The 26,341-nt window shown below is 33.1% G+C and overlaps 1 protein-coding gene and 1 long non-coding RNA gene across 11 annotated transcripts in view; one reads left to right on the forward strand and one right to left on the reverse strand.

The window, feature by feature from the left end:
* Positions 1–26,341, reverse strand: part of GRIK1 (glutamate ionotropic receptor kainate type subunit 1) — a 216,541-nt gene that overhangs the window by 16,769 nt on the left and 173,431 nt on the right. For 4 of the 9 annotated variants that reach the window (XM_087895064.1, XM_034430595.3, XM_034430082.3 and 1 more), the window contains 5 exons: positions 20,225–20,269; positions 12,394–12,507; positions 10,730–10,933; positions 9,357–9,580; positions 1,726–1,844 (listed from right to left, as the gene is read on the reverse strand). In XM_087895064.1, the coding sequence (XP_087751190.1) occupies positions 1,726–1,844; positions 9,357–9,580; positions 10,730–10,933; positions 12,394–12,507; positions 20,225–20,269 (706 nt within the window). The remainder of the gene's footprint in view (positions 1–1,725; positions 1,845–9,356; positions 9,581–10,729; positions 10,934–12,393; positions 12,508–20,224; positions 20,270–26,341) is intronic. The other 5 variants (XM_087895062.1, XM_034430276.3, XM_087895063.1 and 2 more) reach the window with 2 other exon arrangements.
* On the forward strand, positions 1,374–25,793 carry LOC148113361 (uncharacterized). 2 transcript variants are annotated; one of them, XR_015734468.1, is made up of 3 exons: positions 1,374–1,486; positions 5,093–5,187; positions 25,741–25,793. It is a non-coding gene; the product is annotated as an uncharacterized LOC148113361 (long non-coding RNA). The 2 variants fall into 2 exon arrangements; XR_015734469.1 differs by lacking the exon at positions 25,741–25,793 and adding an exon at positions 7,006–7,193.

A 26,341-nucleotide genomic window follows, 5' to 3' on the forward strand; every position in this document is an offset into this window, starting at 1 on the left:
GTACTGATACTTTTACATACAGTCTATTTAGCTGCTAAATACATGAAATAAATTTGTCTTTTCTGTATGTGCATAGTTGTGGTATGTGCAGAAAATTGCTGTGTCTGATTTTTATGGTACATTATGGAATCTTATCTATTATTCTTAACAGGTTCATCATTGATTCTTATAAGACTGCATTCGTTGGAATTTATAACTCTACTGGTTAATTTGCATGCCGAATATTGACTCGAGTAAGTACAGTATATTTACTAAAATCTAAGGTGCATTGAATTCAAGGAAGTTATTCCCAGAGAATTGGGATTAGTCATGACAGCTTTCTGGCTTAGAATAACAATTTCACTGTGGTTATATCGGCTTGTAAGCGGGGGATTTTAAGTTGTTCTGTTTTCTATATACATTAATCTCTAATTATATTGCATGTTCAAAGAAAAAATTGATCTGATTTAAAAATCAGGGAATGGTAGGGAAATAAATGTTACAAATGAGTGACAATACTTGCTGAAGACTCTCTAGGGTCTGTTTTATTTGTTTTGGCAGACATGACAGCCAATCCTGATCCAGACTTTGCTCAATCTCTGTAGAAAAGAGAAAGTCTGATGATCACAACTTACAATTTAATAAACAATGCTTTATGATTCAGCAGCTTTTGTTAACAGAAAAAGAGCATACCAACAGGTGCAGAGGTTAAAGCCATTCATCTCTTGTTCAAACACTTCATGTTAATGATGCTGCCCTTATAGTCCACACGTACCACAAGTTTGTACATGGAAATATTTGCTGCGGTTTACAAATGTTTGAGTTTAGTTTTCTTTTTTAATGCTTCTTCAAAGACAAGCAGAGTCTGGTTGGGGCTGACTGTCATGTATCCAAGGTAGTGGTAACTTGCAGACACGACATCCCACAGTTTGTTGTGGATGTTGGTAAACTCCAAAAAAAGAAGATGATTAAGAACACCAAATTTAAACATAAAGTACTCTGAAGTATACACCTGTCCAGTAGTGAGAAATCTTAATTGCTATATTCACCAAATGACAAAAAGAACTTACTCTAATGGATGAAATTATATTTCCTCACCCTGTGTATAATATACTTTGGTACGCATATCTTCCTACATATGCCAAAAAAGCTAGATGAATACAAGAAAAAAAATTGGCTTATATTTTTTCCAGATTTTAACAATGTTTTATACTAGCAAAGCTTTTTAAAATGTTGTCTACTCTAATAATTTGCTTAATGTGTGATCAGTATTGAAAGGATTCACAGTAACATAAACTTTATATAAATGTATGTGTCATATGGAGGCAAAAATGCAAGTCTCCCAGTGAATACCATACAGTATCAAAGGCATCCTATTAATTTCACAGCCAAATGGGCCTTTTGTGCAATTTGTAGAAACAACTGCAATTGTGAGCATCAAAGATTGGATCCATTTAGAAGAGGCAAACATCTTAAATATCTGCAGAGAAGTCTTAATTCTGTTTTGGTAAGTAACATAAGTTTGACAAGTATTTTCAAATGAAAGGCTCTTTTCAGTTGGGTTCCATGGTCATTCTTCCCAAGTGCATCGTTAAATTGTCAGGACATAAACAAATGTAATTATATTTTTCCTTCCAAATTAGGCTTTCAAGTTTTTGCTATAGCTACCAATGGTGGAGTTTACCAGCAAAGCAGCCCTCCATCAAACTGTGGGATATGTGTAGGAGTGAAGGGTAACCGCTGTACCTTGCTGCATGAGAGCTCCAACTCCAAACCAGAAACTATTAAGTAAAGTAAAATTGTTTTCCACCACATCTGAGTCAGGGTTGCATGGGTGGGGGTTATACCACTCGTAGGGTGTAAACCTGTGGTAGTTAACAGAAAGAATTGGTAAACATCACATAAAAATATGCCAAACACTGAACAAAATCCAAAGATTAATGAGAAAAAGGAAAAAAAAAAAGGAATCAATTAAGGCCATATTCATAAATATGCAATCACAGCATAAGAGATCCAAAGCAAATTTGCAGTGCAAAGCATTTTAGAGTACACTTTTCAATAAAAAGACTAATTCCATTAAAGTCTATTCAACTTTGGTTCATAGCCAGCATGTAAGTCCATGCATCATATAAAAATTAGGAAAACCACTTTTACACGACAACCTTCCACAATGCACTTTTTTTAGACTAAAGAAAAGTAGACCAAGGATTCTTCAGAGCTGAAGAAGCTTCTTGGATGAGAAGCAAAACGTCTTCAAAGAAAAACCAGAAAGTCTAGTTGCCTCTTGAAAAAGAATCTTTGGGACAACCATGACCTGGATGACTGAGAATCTCTATAGACCAAGGATTGCAATTTGTAAGACACTGATAAAAGTGAAACCAATTGCAATAGATCCAGATATCAGGTCTTGATAAAGGTGCTCCAGTTACATGTCACCTATTTTCTTTATATGAATTATCTTCTATGTCAATAATATGTGTCTGTATATTTCTGGAACAATCTTCCATACAATAATAGTATTTGCCAAGTATCTGTCAGAATTTTTATGTGCGTAGGTTGGATGCATGAAAGCAAATTCACAAATGGATGTAGCCTATGTGCTATTTGCTGCACATTCATTGTACAAGATACTTTCCTTATCCTCAACTGGTACAGGTAAACAGAACTATGCAAGGTTTGATTGAAAACGATCAGGGGTAATTTCAATAGGAAGACAAGAGATAGCAAATTCTTCAGCACATGGTTGTACTCTCAACTGAATTCCATTGATGAACCCACAAAATTTACGTGAACTCTTATTGTTAATGTTTTTTAAAAAACTAACAAATAGCATTCAGAAGTACATTTTGCCCCATCTACGACTTCCTTTAATTTATATTTCTTTTGTTATCACTGGAAATTATACAACCAGATTCAAATCATTTATCAGGAAAAAACCTCAATGAATGATTTTTCACTCTATTCAATTTAGCATCATTATTTTAGAACAATTTTAACTTTATAAAATATTTTATACCACCTCTACAGTATAGAAATGGGGGAGATGTATGAATCAGGATTCTCATCAGGCAGGCTTTATATCTTATTTAATTATTGGAGTTCTTCAAACTTGGCTGTTGGGAAGAATGAATTAGTGTCGTGCCAGATGCTACAGTTCCCATTATCACTCATAATTGACCTGACTTCTACAATTCTTGTAGAACTATCCAAGGAATGACAGGCTCCCCATACCTTCCCTAGTTTCTTGAGATCCATTTGCCTGCAACCAATCATGTAAATAAGGTTATATTTGTCAAGATCAACACTTAAGCTGGAGTATTACTTCTGTCACATGATCCATTAGCTCATCCAATTGCACCGGTTCTTAACAAACAATTACTAAGGACAGAGCCCAAATCTTCTTGGAATAAGAACTATAAATGTCTATGGCATTAATATTTTGTTTTAATTTTTAGAATTGTTATGCAAAATTATATTAAAATCAGCAACATTATTTTAAATTCATTACCTATAGATGATTGCAGATGGATAATTTCACAATTGCAGGACATATTTTCATTATTATAAATATGGCCTTAATTGACAATATCATGCCAATACAACAGTACTTAACTATATACTTAAGCTTTGAATATATGCATTCTTGTTATAAGCATTCTTGTTACTGAGCATTGTGTTAGACACGAAGCAATGAACATTGATAATAATGAAGGTACTGATTGAAACAGTTTGTAGTTTAGGATGCTGTTAGTTAAATAATATAATCATCAGTATAATAGCTAATTAAAAAAATCAAAACGAGATGGTTATTCAAGAAAACATCTCACATGCATTATATGAAATGTACCATTTAAAAATACTCCATCAAGCTCTTGAATTTGAAATTCAAAATTAAAGTAAACATTTTAATCAACAACACAGGATCTAATTATGGTAACAACAGGACTGTGCCAGCATTGAGGCAGAATATGCTTCAATTTAAAAGGCAATATTGAGATTTTTAATCTATGCACCATCATTTAGAATATTACGTGCTTAGGTTTCCATGACTATTAAACAAATAGCACCACAGGCAATATTGGGACTGGGTAATCATGCTTTGGGATCAGAAGATAATGGATGGACAAAATAACTAGTGGCACTATATGTAAGAGTACCTGGGAAAGAAAATTTCATCATACCAAAATCCTGAAACTGAAAGTGAACTCAACTCTTCTGTAGAACATAGGACTGTATAAATTCTAGTCAGTAGGACCAAATCTTCTAAGATAAAATATATAAACTCTACCAACCAAATTAGGTGTAATCATAATGCATATACAGGGAATCATCGATTTACAACAGTTCATTTAATGATCATTCGAAGTTATAATGGCATTGAAAAAAATGACACAATTGTTTTTCAGACTTATGACTGTTGCAGCATCCCCATGGTCACATGATCAAAATTCAGCCATTTGGAACTGACTTATATTTATGATGGTTGCAATGTCCCAAGATCATGTGATCACATTTTATGACCTTCTGACCAGCAAAGTCAATGGGGAAGCCAGATTCACATAACAACCATGTTATTAAATCAACAACTGCAGTGATTCACTTAACAACTATGGCAACAAAGAATGTAAAATGGGGCAAAATTCACTTAATAAATGACTCACTTAGCAACATAAATGTTGGGCTCAATTTTGGTCCTAAGTCAAGGACTACCTGTACACAAGAGAATATGCTCAGTAGCATTTTGTCAATATGTAATATTTGAGGTTTGTGGAACAAATTATTCAAAAACCGAGTTTGCCTTTCATACAGAGAGAAAAGAAATAACATCTTGAGTAAGAGATAGATTCTTGTGGCATATTGGTTTGAATGAAATTTCTTTTCCTTTAATGAATTTCCTTATATCCTCACTGAACTATTAGCCAAATAAGGAAATTAAGAAAAAACTAGGCAGAATCTCTAAAGCTCAAAGAGTCCCAAAGAAGGGAAAAAAGAGTAAAAAGCACTGAAGGGTAAGTAGCTACCCAATTCCTCAGTGGACACATCTGTTGCGAAAATAAAATAGAAAATAAAACAAAGTGTCCTGACAATCATGTGACTGAATTTCTTTTTGCAGGAGAGTTCCTGTGAACACCATCTTGATGCAAAAGCCTAAAGGAAGTACAAAAATTGCTGCAGTAATTCTATGTAACCAAGCTGGCCAAGACTTAGGTACTGAAATGTAATTGAGTAGTTACCTTTTTATTGATTGATTGATTTAATTTCTAACGCCACCCAACTCAACCAAATGACTTTAAAGAAAAAAGGGAAGTAAACAAAGCAAAATAAAACAAAGCAAAGCATAATATACTATAGTATATGCTGGAAAATAATTGTGGAATTTCCATGCATAACCAATCCTCATTCCAGCAGGTTTTTTAAGAAGTCAGTGAAAACATCCAAATTTAAATTAGATTGAAATTATTATTTTACAGTATAGTATTTTATGAATTATTCTGCTCTTGACCCTGTACTTACAAAGTGTAATGCTGAATAGGGAGACATTCCTTTCAGGACTTGAAGGGATGGGGGCCATCTATGTTTATTATAGAAATGCACCACGCCAACCTTTATTATAGAAATGCGCCGCGCCGCGCCAACCTAAAGACATGGCTCTTTCAGCAAATTCCCTGATCTGCTGTGCATTTTAATTTGGGGAATTTGGGGTTTTTAAATCGAATTTTAACATTTTAATTCTATTTATTGTTGGGTTGTTTTATTCTGTGAGCCACCCCGAGTCCCTCGGGAGAAGGGCAGCATATAAATATGACAATAAAAGAAAATAAATAAATAAATTATGCATATACACATATTTTATTGCACCCTTCGAACCTTGGGGCCTTCAGTCCTCAGTTACCATTGCCATAACTCAAGAATTTAGAAAGTTTAAGTCACCTCATCTTTAGATCTTACTAGCTTGCCAATTAGATCAGCTATGGATCTACATTTGAAATTGACCTCAGTCCATACCAACCTATGCCGTAGTCATGCAAAAATTTTAGATTTTAGGGTATTTCCAAATGATTTATAATATTTACAGTGCACATGTTATAGTTGGTTTCTAACAGCAAAATGGAAGAATGGAATGGAGAACTATCCAATTACACCAAAAAAAAAAAAACAAAAAAAAAAAACCTCTTTGCCAAAGGGCACAATTTTGAAGCCTAGTATAAATATCTGACAAAATTCTTGTAGGTGCTGACTTTTTATAGGGGTTATATTTCCCTATCAATTATTCCAGTTCCTAGCTTTAAAAATATAAAATACATTATTTATTTATTTAAAAACAAACCATAAATTGGTTTATATATAATTTATAACAAATTATAAATTGCAGAAAATAAAAAAAATAAAACAAACAATATTATGTGAACAGCTTTTAAATATGATGCCTAATCCTATTATCTTTCTTTTTTTATTCACTCTAATGAAAGCCTGAGGATTTTAATATATTTTATTGAAGTTGTTATGGAAGAAACAAATAAAATTGGATTAAAATCTAATTCTGAAGTCATCAGTTGCAGCTGTGCACAAAATTATGCATATATAATTTCCTTTGGAGGTATTAAGAAAATGTCAGAATGAAGTTTTGCATTGGGTGTAGGATGTAAAATAAATTCTAACTTTCACTTGTAGTTCAAGGCATCAGATACATCATCAATTAATGTCTCAAATTGCCAATACATCTTGTGTGTTCTAATTCTGCTGTTTTAAAATTCTATCTTCTAAAAATATTTCTAATTCTATTTTTTAAAATTAATTTCACAGTTACTCATTTATTCTCCATACTGGAGCCTGTTAATCAATTATAAACTTGAAAACCTTATGTAAAATGAAATGTAAAGGCAATTTGGAACTATGAGTAGAAGGTTCCTGATTTTTATATCATTTGAATATGCAATCAGTAGAAATTGTATAAGCCAAAGATATATTTGTTATTAGTAGAACTACTTTTATTTTCCATTTCTCGATACATTTTTCTATTCACAGAGTCCAAAATTCATATCAGGGGCTACAAATGAAAGACCTTTAGAAAACAGCTTCCACAAGAAGGATGAGGATATTAAACTAAGAAACTTGATGACAGAGAAATCCTTGAACAAAAGTATAATAAGCTAAAGCTGCCTTGTTTGCTTTTGTAGATACATCATAGAAATATAAGCCCAAATCTTTTAACTATGAAGATCATTAAAAATAACGTTTAGAAATAAGAATAAAAAGTGTGAATGCTTCTAATTTGGCCTCACTGAATATTTTACTCATCTAGTGAAAATTGTAAAATGATCAAATCTTTATCCATTATCGAAAGGAAAGAAAACACTAAATATACCAGTTTTACTTTTTTGGGCAGTATTTGCATATCCCCAAACCCACTCTATGTCAGAAATACGGCAAATGAAGTTTTTAATGAATACTTTTCATGTCTCTGCCATGAAAAAAAATCTATTTGGGAAATTCCTATCTTTGCCAGGACACACTTTGTAAGAAGCTATTTAGATATCCAAAAGTGTTCTGCAAATTGGCATGGCAACCTTTTGAGATTATTATTCATTTTAGACTTCTTCAATGTGGAATCAAGCCCTTGTTAGCAAAGGTTCCAGGTAGCTGATTTTTATCCATCTTTCTCACAGTGGGAAAACAGAATAGTTTTCAGTCTTGCCTCATTACACAGAGGAAAAAAATCTGGCAATGATGATCAGATGGTTATTAGTCATTCCAAAGTTGTTGATTTACAAATAGCCAAATCTGTGCTTCACAGTACAGTGAGCATAGTTCATAAGCATTTATTGTTGCAAATGGTAGTTTTCAAGAGCATTGTATCAGATTTGCATGAAAATCAAGGCATTAATTCACTACCTGCCTTGCTTTTGACACATAGCGCTAAGCAGAATATCTGTCTAAGATATTTTGTTACAACTGTTCTTTCATTGCCTTACATGAAATATGCAGTTTGGTGTGCCAAAAAATAATAGCTTGATAGTACCTGTGCTTTTTACAATCACTTCAGTGCTATTAAAATTATTTATTCTGTAGCTTTCAAACTTTTAATCTTCAAAAATCGGTCCATAGCAATACATTTTCAAGATGGACTTTACATTGCTGGAGATTTTGTTAAATGTCCTACAGACAGTTTAACATAAAAATTCTGCCTGATACATCTCTATCATCTATCTATCTATCTATCTATCTATCTATCTATCTATCTATCTATCTATCTATCTATCTGATAGATAGATAGATAGATAGATAGATAGATAGATAGAAAGAATATTATTCTTTCTATCTATCTATCTATCTATCTATCTATCTATCTATCTATCTATCTATCTATCTATCATCTATCTTGGAAACATAGTTTTGGCTACCATTATCGAACTTGCATGGTATACATTATACTTTTCCATCCAACTCTCCCACTTGCTTCACCAAAAATCCAATGCCTTCTCCTTTGGGTTAAGGAGAACATGGGATATGTAGGGAGAAATAAGGAAAAGAGAGTGCCAAAGCTAGACAGAGACAGATTGTACAAACATCTTCCACCTGAACTGGCATGATATATTTGTTCTTTTCTGTTATGAGAGGCAAGAACAACTAGACCAAATATGCAAGATTCAATTTGCTTATGACTATGGGATATCTATCAAGCTTTGGGTTAGAAATCTCTGTCATCCATCCAGAGCAGAGGTCCCCAATGTTTCCTACTTTGCGGACCAGTGGGGGATGGAGAGGGGATGGTTCCCCGCCAGCAGCTGGCATGCACTTGTGCCTGCCACTCTTATAAATGGAGTTTGCGCGCATGCACTTGCCTGCTGTTCGCGCAAATGAAGATGTGTGCATGCGGACGTGCACTCACTGTTTCTGTGGCCTGGTTGCAATCCCCTCATGGTCCACAGGTTGGGGACCGCTGACCCAGAAAATCTAAGGGTTCCTTGGAATATAATTTGAAAACCACCAAATAAAGTGTTAACCTGAAAAACGTGGCAATACAAAGAATGTAACCCAGACAAGGGTACAAAGAAATTAACTGAACCTTTAGTTGTGTGCCTGCTTGTCCCAGGCAGGAAATGAAAATTGAATTAGCTACTGTCACTGATCCAGCAGGCCTCTTTCCTTTCTTTCTGCATAGATTGCAGCCACTCCGATAGCTTCCCAAATTCTTTCTCTTCCATTATTTGCTTTTACAGTGTCCAGCTTGGCAGATTCACATTATTAGAGGGTAGTGATGCAGAAGATGTAATTAGATTATCATTTCTGAACCAAGAATAATTTACATGCCCAGAGGTATCACTCAGAGGAATGCATGTGTTTTGCTATTACACAAGTGGGGCCTTTAAACTCACCGTGCAATGACAAAGAGCACACAGCTGACTCCCAGGCAGGCTAGCAGCACATACATCCAAATATCAGCAGAAAGAGGGTTTAAAAAGGAGAAAACCCCAGGATTGGTGCCATTAGGCTTCCGGTACAAAATACTGATTCCCAACGTCATGAATGGCTTTGAAAAGTCTATTACTTTTTCTCTTACGTAGGTAATAGTGAGGGGAGCAACTGCCAGGTCAGCTTTCTGGGAATACAAATTGAAGAATTATCTACTCATTTCCACTGTAAAAACAAATAAACATATTTTTATTGTATCAGTTACTCTCTCAAGCATCAGTATAGGTCAATAAATTTTAAAAAAAATGTTTTTCTCGTTAAAGGTTGTTGAGAAAGAAACAGAAATGTGCAACGTTATTGTATACATGTCTATTCAGCAATAAGTTGCCATTGTATTAAGGGATACACTATAAGAAAAACACACTTATGGTATCTTCTGTTTATTTATTCAAAAACACATAGCGCAAGGATGCTTTGTAAATAATGTATTTTTATGATTACAGTATATGATTTAGTGTGTCATCCTTTTAGGTGGCTCTTGAGCTGCTATGATGAAGTGCTCTTGGTAAACACTGAGTATACCGAATCCATTAAGTGTAATAGGAAAAGTGAAACTCTGAGAGATTCCAAAAGTGATGTTTTTCAAGGGAAATTTTCTTATACAAATATAAATTTAAAGTGCAATTTACTTAGATTTAATTCTACAGTTCTTCATGCCTCCTTGTCCATATATTAGTTGGCTGTTTCATCTGCATTCTAACAGCACATAATGTTCATGTTGTAAGGAATGGTCTAATACAAAACATTATGCTCAATGAGTGAGTATAGGCTCTCCTTCCCAAATGTTAATTGTGATAAGGATCACAGTCAAAACTGATGGATGATACGAGTTGTGTTCCAGCAAGATATGAAGGACAACATTTTGATCATCTCTGATTCAGAGAAGCAAGGAATATAAACCATTAATGTGAATAAAATTAGAAGAAAAGTGGCCATCAGCCATTTCTTCCTCCTATATCTGTAGTTAAGGGTGCAGAATGTTCAGAGTTCTTAAAATACCTGGTTTACTAATTATCACATGATAGCTTGGCTCATAGTAAGGGAATTGCATTGCATGTAAATTTTTAAGATTGAAGACTTTCTGCAAAAAAAAAAAAATATCTCTCCATTCTAATTTTGTTCTTGTATCAAATAAGTACTTAATCTACAGAAGAAAAAGAAGTATGGAGGTCTAGTAGTTTATATGCTTCTTTTAGTGACCAATGTCAGTTTATATGTTTCTGTTAGTGATCAATGCAAGCTGAAAAGAATGACCAAGATGACAATTCAATCTTACATGATCTATGAGTTCTTTGACCATCCCATTCCATTCTCCTTTGTCATTCTGGGCTCCATATTTTCCATCAGATACTAGTTTTACTTCATAGATGAAGCCTAAAATACTTGATAACTCCTTCAATAAATCCAGGCAGTAACCTTCAAATCGATCATTACCATAGAGAGGTTTGTCAGATTTCTTGTACATGACATAGGGATCTTCCTGTATAAAAATACATAAGTAAAACCAGCTATTTTTGAAATACAGAAAAAGATTAGTGATATGCTAAAAAGTACATATGCTTAGCTTAATATTAACATTTTATCTGAATCAATTATGTGAAACAGAAACTCTAGCTTGATTTGTTTTCTGAGGTCATCACATAGCTAAATCTGATTAAGATAGTAAAAAGGAAACCAATTTGCAAGGATTCACTGCTCAATGTATTTATTCACACACTAAAAACAAACAACTGAAAATTTTAGGATGTACTAAATCATACAGTTGCTAGGATCACAGTATGGTAATTAAACCCAAGTTATTAAACAAGAGAAAACTCTACACTCAAAACCACCTTGAGGTTTCCTGCCTAGTTGTACAGTATATGGAACAGATAATTAAATAGGAAACACTGAGATAGTGTTTTCTAAGATTAATATTGTTATTGTGGTATTAAGATGTACTGCTGCCCAAGATTCAGCAGCATGTGGTCATTCACTCACATTAAGGTGCAACCATATCACCCTGGTAAATAACATGGAAAATCCTACATTAATTTGTCAGTTCCTCCAGTAATAAGAAAATAATAATAATTAAGAATTGCTGATCTTTCATGAAAGATCTAAGCTTGTTGTTTTAGATGGATTCATTGTTTGACATTGCAGTAAGTTATATGTTTTTAGTACCAACATACCATAGAGCCATTTCACGCAATGTTTAAAACATTTTAAAAACATAATAAATAAAATGAGTTAAATTCTAAAATAGCCAAAGTCTGACGAGATCATACTATATATGAGAATCTTTCAAGAATTGGGTAATTTATGAGTTATTGACCATCTTAACATTCTTTGTTTGTTTTTTTAAGGGATATAATAACCAGTGATATTCCTGGGCATCAGACTGTCAACCTCAATTTTATATATAGTGTATAGCCATTATTGTTCAGAGGTAGATTACAGACACATCTATTTCTTTTCATTTTCTTCTCAAGATTGGTTTCTCAAACTTGGCTTCGAAATAAAACATGAACACATTTCATCACAGACTCAAACACTACTTCTATGTTATAATGCATTTGCTTTAAACAAATAAGTGAACTTGCCTAAATAGTTTGGAAACACGATGAAGTTAGGAAGAAAAATAGGAACATATGCTCTAGAAATGTGGGGTTTATAAAATATAGAACAATTTCATCTGTGACAAGATTTAGATGATTACCTCAGAGTATATGTGCTGCTAAATTGTATGTGTGACATCTACAAGGGTTTATGCTTACACTATTTAAATCCCCAATTCTTGTGACGCTGGTACTACAGGACATTGTACTGAGAGCATCTGTAATATAAGTTTGTGATTAATTAAAAAACATGTCTTTTTTTAATTAGATAGGCTGTTAGCAAAGCAAATATTATCTGTAAGAAAAGCAAAGAAAACTAACCAGAAAATATGCCAGAACTTACCAAAATAGTGGTGACTATGAGTGTCCGGTTTGCTAGTGAATCTGTTATATTGGTAGACCGGTCTTTATTGCTGTTAGTCATATTAAGGCCACGGTTTGAATTCCAAATCCCAATCTATATAGAAGAAATTGGATATATGACTGCTAACCAGTAATTTTAGGAAAATGTCTTTATACAAATGAATGTGTATTATGGATCTGTTGTGGAAATGTTATGATTCACATCACAGCAGCAGACTAAAATAGCAGCCATAACAGATACTGAAGGCATGGACCAGACATATTTGAAATTACCAATCTAGAAAATGATGGATTATCAACACAATAAATTACATGAAATACACTGCTGAGATGGGATTAATTATAAGGGAGTGATGTTAGTTGCATACTAGTTACCAGAACTACTTTGTCTTAGAATACATGAGTTTTACATGTTGCTTTTGTCTTTTTAATGAATGTTTTGAAAATGGAAAAATGAAAACCTGGTTTTCATAAAACACACTAAGAGTATGCTAACAGGCATAATCACTAATCTTTTTCTTCTCTGCTGAAAGCAGTGATTACTTGACTATTCTAATGATGGAATTAATAAAATGATCACTGATCAATGACACTTGGAAAATTGAGGCTGAGTGGGAAAATTGAAGCCGAATTAAAAAAGAGAGATGATTTCCCAACTTCTTGACTAATATTTACAGAACATTATAAATGATTTGGCCCTGAAGAATTTCAAGGGAACATGACACTATCTAGTTGTGTTAATTGAAATTACAAAATGGGAATGGCATACTTATAAAATCAACCTTACATAATTTCATCTTTAAGTTTAATGGTATTGGAGTATAATGGAATTGTAGCACAGGAACCACAGTATACTATAGTTGGCAATTATTAGTCAGTTATTCTTTTTGCAGTGTAAACACCAGCTTCAGGGGAGATTGAGCAGCATTAGGGGAAAAAGTGATTATTCTTGGCTATTCTTGGTTATAGTAGATAAGGGAGATCCACCCCAGGCACTATTTACATTGACAGAAAAGGCTCCATTAAGGTTATTTACTAATACAAATAACAAGACTGGAGGTCTTTTTGTTCAGATGAAAGGAATAATTTTCCATGACTTATATTTGCTTTAAAGATTAATACCATGATTTCATAAATGTCATATTTCAGTGAGTGGGTGAATTTTTACAGATATAAACAGGTTGAATAACCATTTATTACCTAGCAAATAGGGAAACTACATAAGAAAGGGCAATTAATCTGTCAAAATCATTCCTAGGTTTTAAGAGTTAGAAGAGAAACTGGAGCAAGGCATAAAGAAAGAAATCAGAAAAACAGAAATGTTTTCAGAAACTTACAGTGAAAAATGACAATTATCCAGTTCATGATTAACCATTAGAGCAGATCCCTCAAGGATCAGCCTATTGCCACAGCCGAAGCAGATTAATGAAATCACTTTTGGGAGGCAAAACTATAAATGCTAAAATTAGACAATGGACATATCTCTTCCATAAAAACACTGAGCACCCACCTGATCAGGTTTATAGTTTATATGTTTATACTTCATGCCTATGAGATCTTTACTGAGATAACCAGTGATAGACTCATTTCTAAGCTTCCAGAAAATCATTGTAAGTCCGTCAAATAAAACACATCTGAATCTATCGTATTTTTCGGACTATAAGACGCACCTTAGTTTTTGGGGAGGAAAATAAGAAAAAAGCTGATTGGTGGGTGGATCGGCGTCCCAGAATACCCCCAATCAGCTGTTCCCAGAGGTGAACTTTAGCAACAAGTTCATTGGTTGTGAGTTCTGTGCCTTGCTTTTTTTTCAGCCTCTGAAACCTCCCTTTCAGAGGCTTTTTTCAGCCTCTGAAACTTCCATTTCAGGGGCTTTTTTTTCAGCCTCTGAAACCTCCATTTCAGAGGCTGGGTGGGGCTACATTCAATGTATAAGACGCACCCAAATTTTCACCCTCTTTTGGGGGGGGAAAGGTGCACCTTATACTCCAAAAAATACAGTACATTTTGTTGAACAAGTAACATAAGACACTAGTAGATCTTCAAGAATATCATTATTTAATGTTTTCACCAGGAAAATGACATAATGGCTCTCTTGACTGATCACAAAAAAGATTCAGTATAAATCAAGTTAAATAACACCAGAATTAGAAATCATGAGATTATACAATGTATATATAGCAGAAAATATAGTTGTCAACAAATTACCAGGATAAAAGAGACAATGAAACTGCAAAAAAAAAAATTACAGTAATTTTTTTTAAAAAAAAATAGGAAGTGGATAGAAAGCGCTACACAAGGGTCCTCCAGCATAGTGAATATAATTAAGAAAAAACATAATGAAATGATTTCAGAATGGTGGAAAAAGTATATTAGAGATTAGCATGGTGCTAATTGAAATGAATTCTATAAATGTTAATGTCAAAACAAAATGATGAAAATAGTCATAAATATTGTGAGGAGGTTAAAATAATTTAAGGATGCATGTGTTGACAGTGTAACTGGAGAAACGTTAAAATATTTTTGCTTAAGGAGAGATTATTCAGCATGTATCTCAAGCCTGTATCTATGCTTGATAACTAGAAGAATGCTGTTATTCTCTCACATGAAACAAAATGTCACAAAGTTGAATACAGAAATCATAGACAGATTTATTTATTTTATTTATATGTCTGCTAACAAAGAAACAGAGTTTGGGCAGTTTACAGAATTTGCATAATAAAACAGACAAAATCAGAATAAAGGTTATTAAAATAATTAATAAAATAAAAAGTAGAATTCTATAAAGTAGGGGCTAAATATAAAAGCTTTTTTTCCCTGCTTCTGGAAAACTATGAGAGCGGGAGTCATATGAACTTTAGAGGAAAAACTACTCCAAAGGGGAGCTGCTACAGAGAATGCTCAATTATTATCATTTCCCCTCAGATGAAGATGATTGTTTAGGTAGACCAGGAAAAAGATTTCTTGTTTGATGTACTAATTGCCATTTGATGATCAGTCTCAATGTGAGATTGACCTTGTTCACTTTACTCCCAGTAGCATCCATTCCTTTTTTACAAAGTTTAGAAAAAATACACAAGATGATGAACATACCAATAGTCCTTTCTTGTCCTATTTTCCCAACAACAGCGATCTGCGAGGTAAATTGGGCTGAGAAAGAATGACTGGCCCAAAGCTACCTAGTCCGCTATCATGCCTAGTGGGACTACAACTCACACTCTTACTGGGTCTATCATCTTGTTCATAATTTATTACAAATAGACCTGACAGGGAATCATCCTGAGTCTGGAATGGCTAGCAATTCATTAATCTAATTCCCAGGTTGAAGTTGGGAGGCCAGAAGTAAGATTGGAATCAGATTTTGAATTTCTTTCCCCTGAAGCAGCTTGAAAAATTAATCAGTTAAGTTTCACAGAATTCTGATTGAAAGAAGTACAAGCTGAACTGTATCTTTTGCTCTTCAACAGACAATAGATAATTTAATTTGATTTAGAGAAAGTATATGAAAACTGGATAAAATAATGGAATTTTTCATGAAAATGGAGTTGAATGATTGTTGCTAAATGGCTTAAGAGTAGTATATGATGGAAGTTCAACATGAATGAAAGTAAATTACATTTTTAGAAAATAATTAAACACTGAGTAGTTAGAGAGACAGAGAAAAACATTTAATGTATTTATGGATCAATGTACAAAGAATGTTTATGATGATGTTAGATGTATGCTGGCAGGAAATGTGAATGTGTGTGTATATTTGAACACACACAGAAGTTATACATAAATTGGAACAAGTAGATAAATGTTTACTAATGATGGGGACATGGCTACAGACATTTAATACACTATGTGCCAATTCTTTTAGGAAAATAACAAGTAACATGTAGTTTGATGACATGGGTGAATGTGTCAAAGTAAGTAAAAATCAAGATATATAATTGTGTGCTTCTGTGTCCTTTGTTCCTGGAAGTGAGACTTAGCTATGTCACAAGAAACAAAAAAATAATGTGAATGCAGTGGTAATGGGTGAGTTTTGAAGCATCATGTGTCATCTATGGTCAATGGATGATGAATGAATATAAATTGTGTAAATATAAAAATGAGTGACCAATGTGAAAAAAAAAGTTTTTTAAAAAAATAGTTTTTATTGATAGAAAATATACAAACAAACATAAATACAACGTACAAAACAAACCAACATCAATTCAGTCCCCTGACTGACTCTTACAGTTTCTACATCGGTGGGTTATCAAGTTCTCTTATCTTTCTCTTTTCATATCTATCTATATGTTCACATATTTATATGATTGTATATAGGACATTTTGTTCACTCTTTGTTTAATTCTATACATTCCTATTGAATATTCAAAAATTGTTTTTATGTTCCTATTTTTCCCTCCAGCCAGCTGTACCAACTTTGCCACACTAAATAGTAATCAGTATCATCCTTCTCTTGTAGTTCTTTTGTGAGCTTATCCATTTCTGCACACTCAGTGATTTTGTCAATTAGTTTATCTTTTGTTGGTAACTGCTCAGATTTCCAATTTTGGGCAAATAGTATACGCGCTGCTGTGAGGATATGAATAATCAGATATTTTATTTCTTTGGTGTATTGTGCTGTGATCATTCCCAATAGGAAAATTTCCGACTTCATTTCCAGTTTTTGTTTTGTAATTCAAGATATATAATTGTGTGCTTCTGTGTCCTTTGTTCCTGGAAGTGAGACTTAGCTATGTCACAAGAAACAAAAAAATAATGTGAATGCGGTGGTAATGGGTGAGTTTTGAAGCATGCATGTGTCATCTATGGTCAATGGATGATGAATGAATATAAATTATGTAAATATAAAAATGAGTGACCAATGTGAAAAAAAAAGTTAATGAGATGGTTTAGGCATGAATATATGAAGAATATGTGAATGAACTAAGAAAAAAAAGAGAAGACTAAAATAGTTCTGGTTGGACAGTGATGATGGGATTCTCAGAAGGAGAAGGAGGAAAAGTTTAAATAACAGAAAGGAGTGCATAATGGAATGCATGGTCAGGGAGGAGGCAAAGATGGCTTTGCAAGGTTAAGTTATGTAGAGATGCTTTTTTCTGAATTAGTAAATGGTGTTCAGCTATATTTTGTCTTTGCATTTAATTAATTTTGCTTTCTATTTCTTACTTCTTTTCTGTGCTTTGTATGATACCGCTTATGCCCCAAAGGATATGTGCATATACAGTACATATTTGAAGGTATGGGTACATCTTTAGATTTTCCAGGATTCAGTACAGTACTTTGGTGAAGTCTTTTCAGATTATAATCTCACAGACACCATCTATGAGTTGGCTCTCAAAAGTAGTTTATAGTCTGTTGGTTGGTCTTTTCTCAAATATCAAAATCTGATGGCAAACTCAAAGCAGAACTATACTTATTTTCTACTTCTACAAATCCAGAATAACAGTGCCATTGTTTCAGATAATTATTATATGCATTTATAAAGAAATAAATTCAACAGCATTGATTCTAAATTATATCATAAAGTAGGGTTATTTCTTCCCCCCCCCGAGAGAAGTATACCATTATACAAGAACCAGAGAGAGGAAAACCTCTAGATGTTGATGGAATCCAAGTTCCATATATTCTATCCAAAATGGCCAGGAAAGGGAAAATTAAAATGATAGTCCATTTATAAACGATAAATTAATGGTCGTCCTCTTTCTCTGGGCAGTAAAGTCATAAAAATAAGAAGATGCTGTATACTAACCTTGACCAATCATCTAATTTCTCTGGTGTTGATCAGCACAGCAAATTTCAGATTTGCTTCCCAGCTACTTGAGATGTACTGACTTAACCAAGATTACTGGTTATTGAAGCCTGAGTGGCGTAGGAGGCTAATGCCTCCTACTAAGGCCGCATTTAACATCCAGCTGCCTGCAATTACTGTGAGTTCAATTCTCACCAGGCTCAAGGTCGACTCAGCCTTCCATCCTTTCTAAGGTGGGTAAAATGAGGACCCGGTTTGTGGGGGCAATAAGCTGACTTTGTATAAAATATACAAAAGTATGAAGGCTATTGCTTAACGCATTGTAAGCTGCCCTGAGTCTCCGGAGAAGGGCGGCATATAAAAATAAATAAAAATAAATAAATAAATAAATTGAGAATGCTGGGCAAATTATTTCTTCTTTTTCTCCATCCCTGGAAGCTAGACTTCTATTTTCCTCTGTTTCTACTGAAGGGCACATTTATTAGTATACGTTTTCTCTCCTGATCTCTTTCTTTAGTCTGATATGCTGTTCCACTGGCTCCAATCCTACCCTGACAGTGTTAAAGCCACAATCTTTTGGTTGTAAAGATTCTATGCTTTCACAAGTTGCCACCTTATATTTTAAAATATTTTAAAATGTGTTTGAAATACAGGCAATGAGAAATTATAGAAGCATCAGTATAAAAACAAAAACTAAAACCAACCAGCACAGTCACAAACAGTACAAGATAAAATATAGAACTACAATACATTAATATTAGTGGGATGACAGTGTTAGTTAGTTTTACAGCAATGAAAGATCATAATTGTGTTTGAAGGAATAACATCACGGATCACATCACTAGGGGAATTCAGGTTTATTGCAGTTTAGTGACAATTCACTGTGAGAAATACGTCCCAACACATGAACTGAATAAGAACCAAATTAAATTAATTTAAAATAAACTCCCTTCACATATATTATTACATGTCAGATTGTGAATGATAGTTATCACTGATAATAAAAATATTAAGAGCATGCAGATTGTTTCTGATTCTGAATTTGAGACTTTGACTCAGACTTATTCGGCTTCATTAATGAATTCAAATGATCTGAATCGTTTACTAAACTGAATCTTTGCATTCAGCTTCAAATAAACTTTTGTTCCTTATTAATTAGCTTCACAGTTATAAAAAGTTTAATAATTAGATATTTTATTAGGAATATAGCTCAAACTAAATATACTGAGCCAATTGGTGCATTATAAAAAAGACTATGTTTCCTGATTAATTTATTTGTGGTACAAAAATATGTGATACAAGGGATTTAAAAAACAGGGAGTGATTCTATTTAATGACTTTTTCAATATGCAAGGGGATTTATTATGGATGTATTACTTTTCATTCCAGTGAACAATTCTCAATATGTCTCTTATGTGGAAAGAAGTGTTCTTTGATAAAAAATAATTTACATCTATATTATAACTGATATTGGTTTTTATACACGCACATGCCCATATATATTATATTAGTCCATATTAAGCCAAAAATATTATTCAATATCATCCACAGTAATGTTGCATTGATCAAAACATCTTTGTATCTACATCCAGTGCTCAGTAGAACAAAAAGGTGGATTATAAATCACATTAAAGGAATCTGATCCAATCATTATAAGGTGCAAATTGATGTTAAATCAATACCTTGAAATGCATGTAGCACCCTTTCTATTAAATCTTTTACTAACTATTACAAATCCTTGAAGGAGGGAGATCTTTATTCATTCATAAAAGCACAATGAGAATTTAATTTTGATTTTTGGCAGTACAGCTAATACTTTGGTTGACTATGATTTGGATTAAATCAGATTGATAACATCATTGTGTTCTAAATTGTAATTATTATGCATTCATCCCAGTCTATTGTGTAGCAAGACTTCCTATATGCTCAAAAATCTGTTTTGCACAGGAAAACACATTCCAATATATTGTCTCTAAACTGCAATTTAATACCATTTTTCAAAATCCCAAGGAATAGTTTGAGACTTGAAGTAACAGTTCCTTACACAACTTGTCTAGATACAAACCTTCTTCCAAACTTTATATAAATGATTAGAAACTTCACCAGCAACCTTAATTTATAAAAAAACAAAAAAGAATACATAACAATTCTTCATTAAAAATAAAATGCAAAACTATTATAATTGTATACTTAGATTTTCATTATAATTCTCTAATAGCATTAAGATTTACTGAGTTAATTATTGCTGGATTATTATATTTAATAATTAATAGTACTGATCTTTCATCTATCTAAATTAGAAATGCCCTCATATTGATTTTATTTCAATTTTTCATATTTCTTACATGTATTTTCTATGGGCCCTTTCTTTCAGGAAACTTCACAAAATGTATTTTGCTTATAATTAATATATGGATCTGTACTAGACCTGAGCATTTTTTTTTCTGTTCTATTCTTGTAATATATACATACAGTAAGTACTACAGTACAATTATCATATATGGTGACAGGAATAACTTGGACAATCTTTTTCACTTTAATAGTTATATAGTTTCTGTTGTAAACTAGAAATAGATTTTGACATAATGAATTGACTAATTAATGAATGAATTCTTTTATTGAAAAAAGTTGGCTCATCAATAAAGTAGCTAAATGAGGAGATGAATCAAGCTAAGGAATATACATCACATAAGGCTGAATTTGAAATTGAATTAACTTTCTATTATGTGGTTCCAACCAATTTGTATGTACCACAAAGTAAAGCTTTGTGAAAAGTATAACATTTGAATATTGCAGATATACAGTACTATGCATGCGAAAAGATTCTACCCTTGTCTGTCACTTTTCCAAAATAGGGAGAGAAGGGGATAAACAAGTAAAATTGAATCCATAATGCTGAACTGGGTTCAAACTGGACTATATGGTCACTATTAATTTCTAAACCAGATCTAATCTTATGGGATTCTAAAGTCCATCTTGATAGAATAATATAATCTGATAGTTTTGCTTATATATGGACATCTTATTGAAAAAGTTAGCAAAATATGAACTTGAACAAATGGCATGATGTCATCTCATGCAAATATAGTGTTTGTGAAGGATATATATTTAGAGGAAAATCTAAAGAAAAATCTCTGTCCACTCAGTCTGAACACACAGATGCAATGATTTACCAAAGTAATTTGGTAAAATAAAATATTTGTGTCTCTTGCCCTGAACACATATCTTTTTCTTCTTCCGAGATTTGTCCATACTGTATATAATTGTGAGCATTAGCTATGTGTGTGTTTGTGATGGATGTGGAAGTAGGGCTGTGTAAACTCCCAAAGAGACTCCCAAACACTTACTTCTTATAAGGAAAGATTAAGTCTATAAGATCATATTTATGCCAATAAGGATAGTTTGCAGAGGAGTAAAAACTTGTATGCTATGAAATAACATAAACCAGCCCTGATGCTTCCATTTCAGATATGGAGCTATATGTGAGCACCATCATCTATTAAATTCATCTGTGCATGCATTACATAAATTGTGGCATTACAATAAAGTGGCATATCAGAATGATACTGGTTTCCAGATTCAAATGTAGACCAATATATCTATTATTCAGTTTATATACATTTGACTGATCTTGGGGTTAGTTTGTCAAAATCCTATATATGCCTCCAAAGTTAAGCTTATGTTTTCAAATTTGTCACCTTTGAACCTCAGCACAAGATCATGGACAATTCCTAGTTTCAGATATTGTAGATCCTTGTCTACCTACACAACATGCTATGGCTTTCTATAATTAATTAGAATTCTACACCAATTCTTAGATATAAAGGCATATCAATTAAACTGATGTTTTTCTACATACAGCAGACTGTACAATATATTTGTGCATTTGGACAGCTGTAAATATAAATTATCATATACTGGAAGAAACAATTTTTTGCTCATACATATATTATTAAACTCTTAGATATACTGTAAGTTTAAAAAAAAGTATTGTATATCATTCCCTTTCAAACATATACCACAATTGATTTATTAAAATTAAAACATGAAAATAAGTAAATAGACTGTATATTGCTAATATATTTATTTCTTTGAGTTATTACTGATTCATAGTTTATATAAATTTCTATATTCCAATGTTCAAGGCAGCTTACAAGAATCTACAGGTTACCTATTACACACCGGGTCTGTATTAAATTCAAAGGCTCATTTTTATTTATTTTTCTATATTTGTTCCAAAAGAGATTCATTATAAACATAATACAGATGCAAACAAGTTTGTTTTATTTAGCTGAAGGAAAGTGAAATAAATGTCACTTTGAGTAGTGAAAAAGCATTCAGATATTAAATGACACTCAGCAAATCAAATAACATTTAGTGTTAATAGTATCAATGGCAATAGTTGAAATAGCATGCACACAGCTATTCAAAACTAGTTATAACGATTTGTATCCATTCTTTGGCAGTGAGAGAATAATAAAGGGCCAAAATATCAGTATATTTGTAACAAGTTTTATAGAAAAACGTGTGCATAAATGTTTAGATTGGTTGAAAAAAGTCACCTGTTTCAGATTTTTTTGAGCATGTAGTTCCTAGTCATTCTTGCAAATTCACAAAGCTTCTAATTATGTAGGAGCTATCATATTTATCATTAAAAATAAAAGTTACATGAGCTGTAAGAAGTTGTATAAGACTTATATTAAAGACAAATGTTACAAGTAAATAATTGGATAACTTCACACTAATGCTGTCAATTGGTACAAACCATGAAGTGTATATTGTTACAGAAATAGTGAAATAAATAGGATATTCATAGGAGTGAAGAATGTTCTTGCAAGTAGAGCCTTTTAGGGAGCAAGATGGAAACCATTCCCGACTACACACCGCTTTTTTTCTTTTTCTTTTTTTAAAAAAAATCAGATTTATGCCATTTATTCAAGTTGTAGTACACCAAGATGAGTAACTTTTTCTGTATTTTGTGTTTTCCCACAAACGTTCCATTTACCTGTTATCGGTCCACTTACTTATTTTCAGTTTCATCAATGTATGCTCTGATGGCTTCTTTTCTCTAGGCCTGCTAGAAAGGTAGATTGCCTCAAAGTCAGTTCAAGAAGCTTTCCATCCTTAACTAGCTTACAGAATGCTTGTGGAATCAGCTAAAGTTTATCTTTTTAAAATAGAAACCCAGGTTTTAAAAAAACTGATGTTCAGAAACTATTCAATAAAAGGGGGGAGGGGGAATCACAGAAATAGTTCACTGTCTGGGATACAAGGTGGAAGTGTCTTTAAACTTAATTTTTTGGAAATGGAATGGGTTACTTTTACAGTTGAGCAGCAATAATAAGAACTATACCACACTCCTTTTCTAATATATGAAATAAATTATTCCAATAAATCAGCAACAAAAATATAAAGTGGCTCTTCTATTACATCTAATCCTATATTATAGATTTTAAAAAACAAGGCTGTCCAAGAGATTATAATTCTACACTTGGCTCTGTCTCCAATTAGTTTTGATACACATAATTCTAGATTAAAATTTTAGTGCATGAAAATTACTAGCAAACTAAATCTATAAAATCTCAAATAACAACAACAAAAAAAAATTGCCTGTATTTATTGAAACTGAACTACCCCTCTTGAAATTCCTGCTTGATGTCAAACGATCAATAACCAGCAACTGATTCTCCTGTTTTGAATTCACTAACTCGAGATCAAATCAACCAACCTCCTGAAAACATCAAAAAATAAAATATCAATATGGGTTCTGATTAAAGTTTTAGGACCTATTAGTGTTTTATCTTCCATCTGTGGCTGATGATGAGAAACACACACACACGCATACACATACACATTATAATATCAGCACTTCAGTTGCAAAGAACTAAGGAAACAAAAGAACTAAGAAAAGTCAGTATAGCTAATACTCCATAAAACAGGTAACACTTCATAAAATGTATATGGAGATTCTCAGTCATCCAGGTCATGGTTGTCCCAAAGATGCTTGTTCAAGAGGCAACTGGACTTTCTGGTTTTTCATTGAAGATGTTTCATTTCTCATCCAAGATGCTTCTTGAGCTTCTTGGATGAGAAGCGAAACATCTTCAAAGAAAAACCAGGAAGTCCAGTTGCCTCTTGAAAAAGCACTTTTGGGACACCCCATAAAATCTTCACATTATTGTACAAATAGAGCAATGAAAAACAAAGATATGCTCCCCAAAGCAGTAAAATCTATTCATCTACTTGTATTTGATGATTTCAAACTTCTAGGTGTGCAGGAACCTGGGCAAGTTACAGAAACTCACCCCATCGTATGGGTCTTGAACAGTGGTGGGATTCAAGTAATTTAACAACCGGTTCTCTGCCGTAATGATTTGGCAATTTGCCAAACTGCTCAGAAAGTTAACAACCAGTTCTCCTGAAGTGGTGCGAACTGACTGAATCCCACCACTGATCTTGAACCCAGGCTGTCTATCAGGGAAGAACCTAATGTATCAGCAGAAAATATTCTTATCATCTAACCTTTGTAGACAAAAATTCATTTAAAGAATTATTAAAGAAATGTAAAATGTATATGTTGATAGAAACTCTGACTATTTTCAGAACTTCAATGAAAAATCAGAATAGGATTGGGTAGCGCAAACATTTTCAAAAGTAAAACATTATTTGGCATCCTCTGTACTGGGTTGAACATTAAAAAGTAGAGAGAGATGTAGCTAGAAATGGCTGTTAAATCAATAGGAAATATTTTCTGTTTTGCCTATAAAATTCTACTGATTCACAAATATAAAATATATTTTTGTAAAAGGGGATTTTTTAAAGGGAAAGAAATATGAAAAAGTATGAAATACTGTATTTTGAAAGGTATGGCCTAGCATTTACAGAACAAATATGCAGAGAACTCACATACATTAGACATACATAAATATGTCTAATGTATGTGAGTTATAATTATGAGCCACAGTGATGTAGTGGTTAGAGTGCAGTATTGCAGGCTACTTCTGCCTGTTGGCTGCCTGCAGTTCGCCAGTTCGACTTTCACCAGCGCAAGGTAGACTCAGCCTTCCATCCTTCAGAGGTGGGTAAAATGAGGACCTAGATTGTTGGGGATAATATGCTGACTCTGTAAACCGCTTAGAGAGGCTGTAAGGCACTGTGAAGCGGTATATAAGTCTAAGTGCTATTGCTATTGCTATTTCTATTGCTATAATTATGTTACAAAGTTTCTTACAAAAAAAAGGGTTCCATTCCATGATGAGATCCAAGTTTGGGATCTCTCCATAATGGATCTTACCTTAGACCACTGGATCTTAGCATCCAGTTGGATCTTATTCTTGGGCGGTGCATGACAGAGCATGAAAATAAAGTCAACCTTTCATATACCTTTTCACATTTCTGTGGTAAACAGATTGAACTAAAGATGAATTAGATATGTATAAAAATAATTCAGGAAATTAAAAATGTGTAGAACTTATCTCTTATTAATCCTATACCTGGCATTTATTTTATAAAGATTGGACGTGCATTTTTCAGTATTGTTTCATTGAAGAACTGACTTTTATGTTTTGTGCCAATTGACAGCCCCTCTGGAGAAACCCAGATCAATGACCTTGAAATGAAGAACTGCATAGGACACAAATAGGTGAGATAATGCAAAGCATGTGACAGCAATATCAGGTCTTTCCCAGCTCATCTAAAAAGCATGAACAACACACTCTGTTGCCACTTGTGTTGGATATTCTCTGAACTTGGTTGGGGTAATAGTATAAATAACAACCTTTGTTTAGAGGCTTTAAACACATTGGGGCTTATTGGACCAATTGACCAAAAGCACTATAATACACCAAACAGCATCTTTTTTTAAAAAAAATCCACCATCAAGATAAGGCTGCATGGAAGAGCCCATATAAACCGATTGCTTTCTTGAAAGCTTTGTTAATAATTTCAAAGAAAATATGGTGAACAATGGCAGAACTATAATGGTGATAGCTTTTGAATAAAACAAACCAGATCATGGTCTGCTACAGCCAGCATACAATAATTTCAGAATTTGCTTATGTGGCCCAATGAGTGGGTCAGAGCACCAGGTGGAACCACTAAGCAGTAGCAAAGAGATACCTGAATACTTAACTCTTTGCTGTTATTTAGAGGTTATTAATTCTTGCAGGCCAGACCTGTACTG

This window comes from Pantherophis guttatus, chromosome 5, assembly GCF_059756535.1.
Source record: "Pantherophis guttatus breed Tessera chromosome 5, ASM5975653v1, whole genome shotgun sequence".
Lineage (NCBI taxonomy): Eukaryota > Metazoa > Chordata > Lepidosauria > Squamata > Colubridae > Pantherophis > Pantherophis guttatus.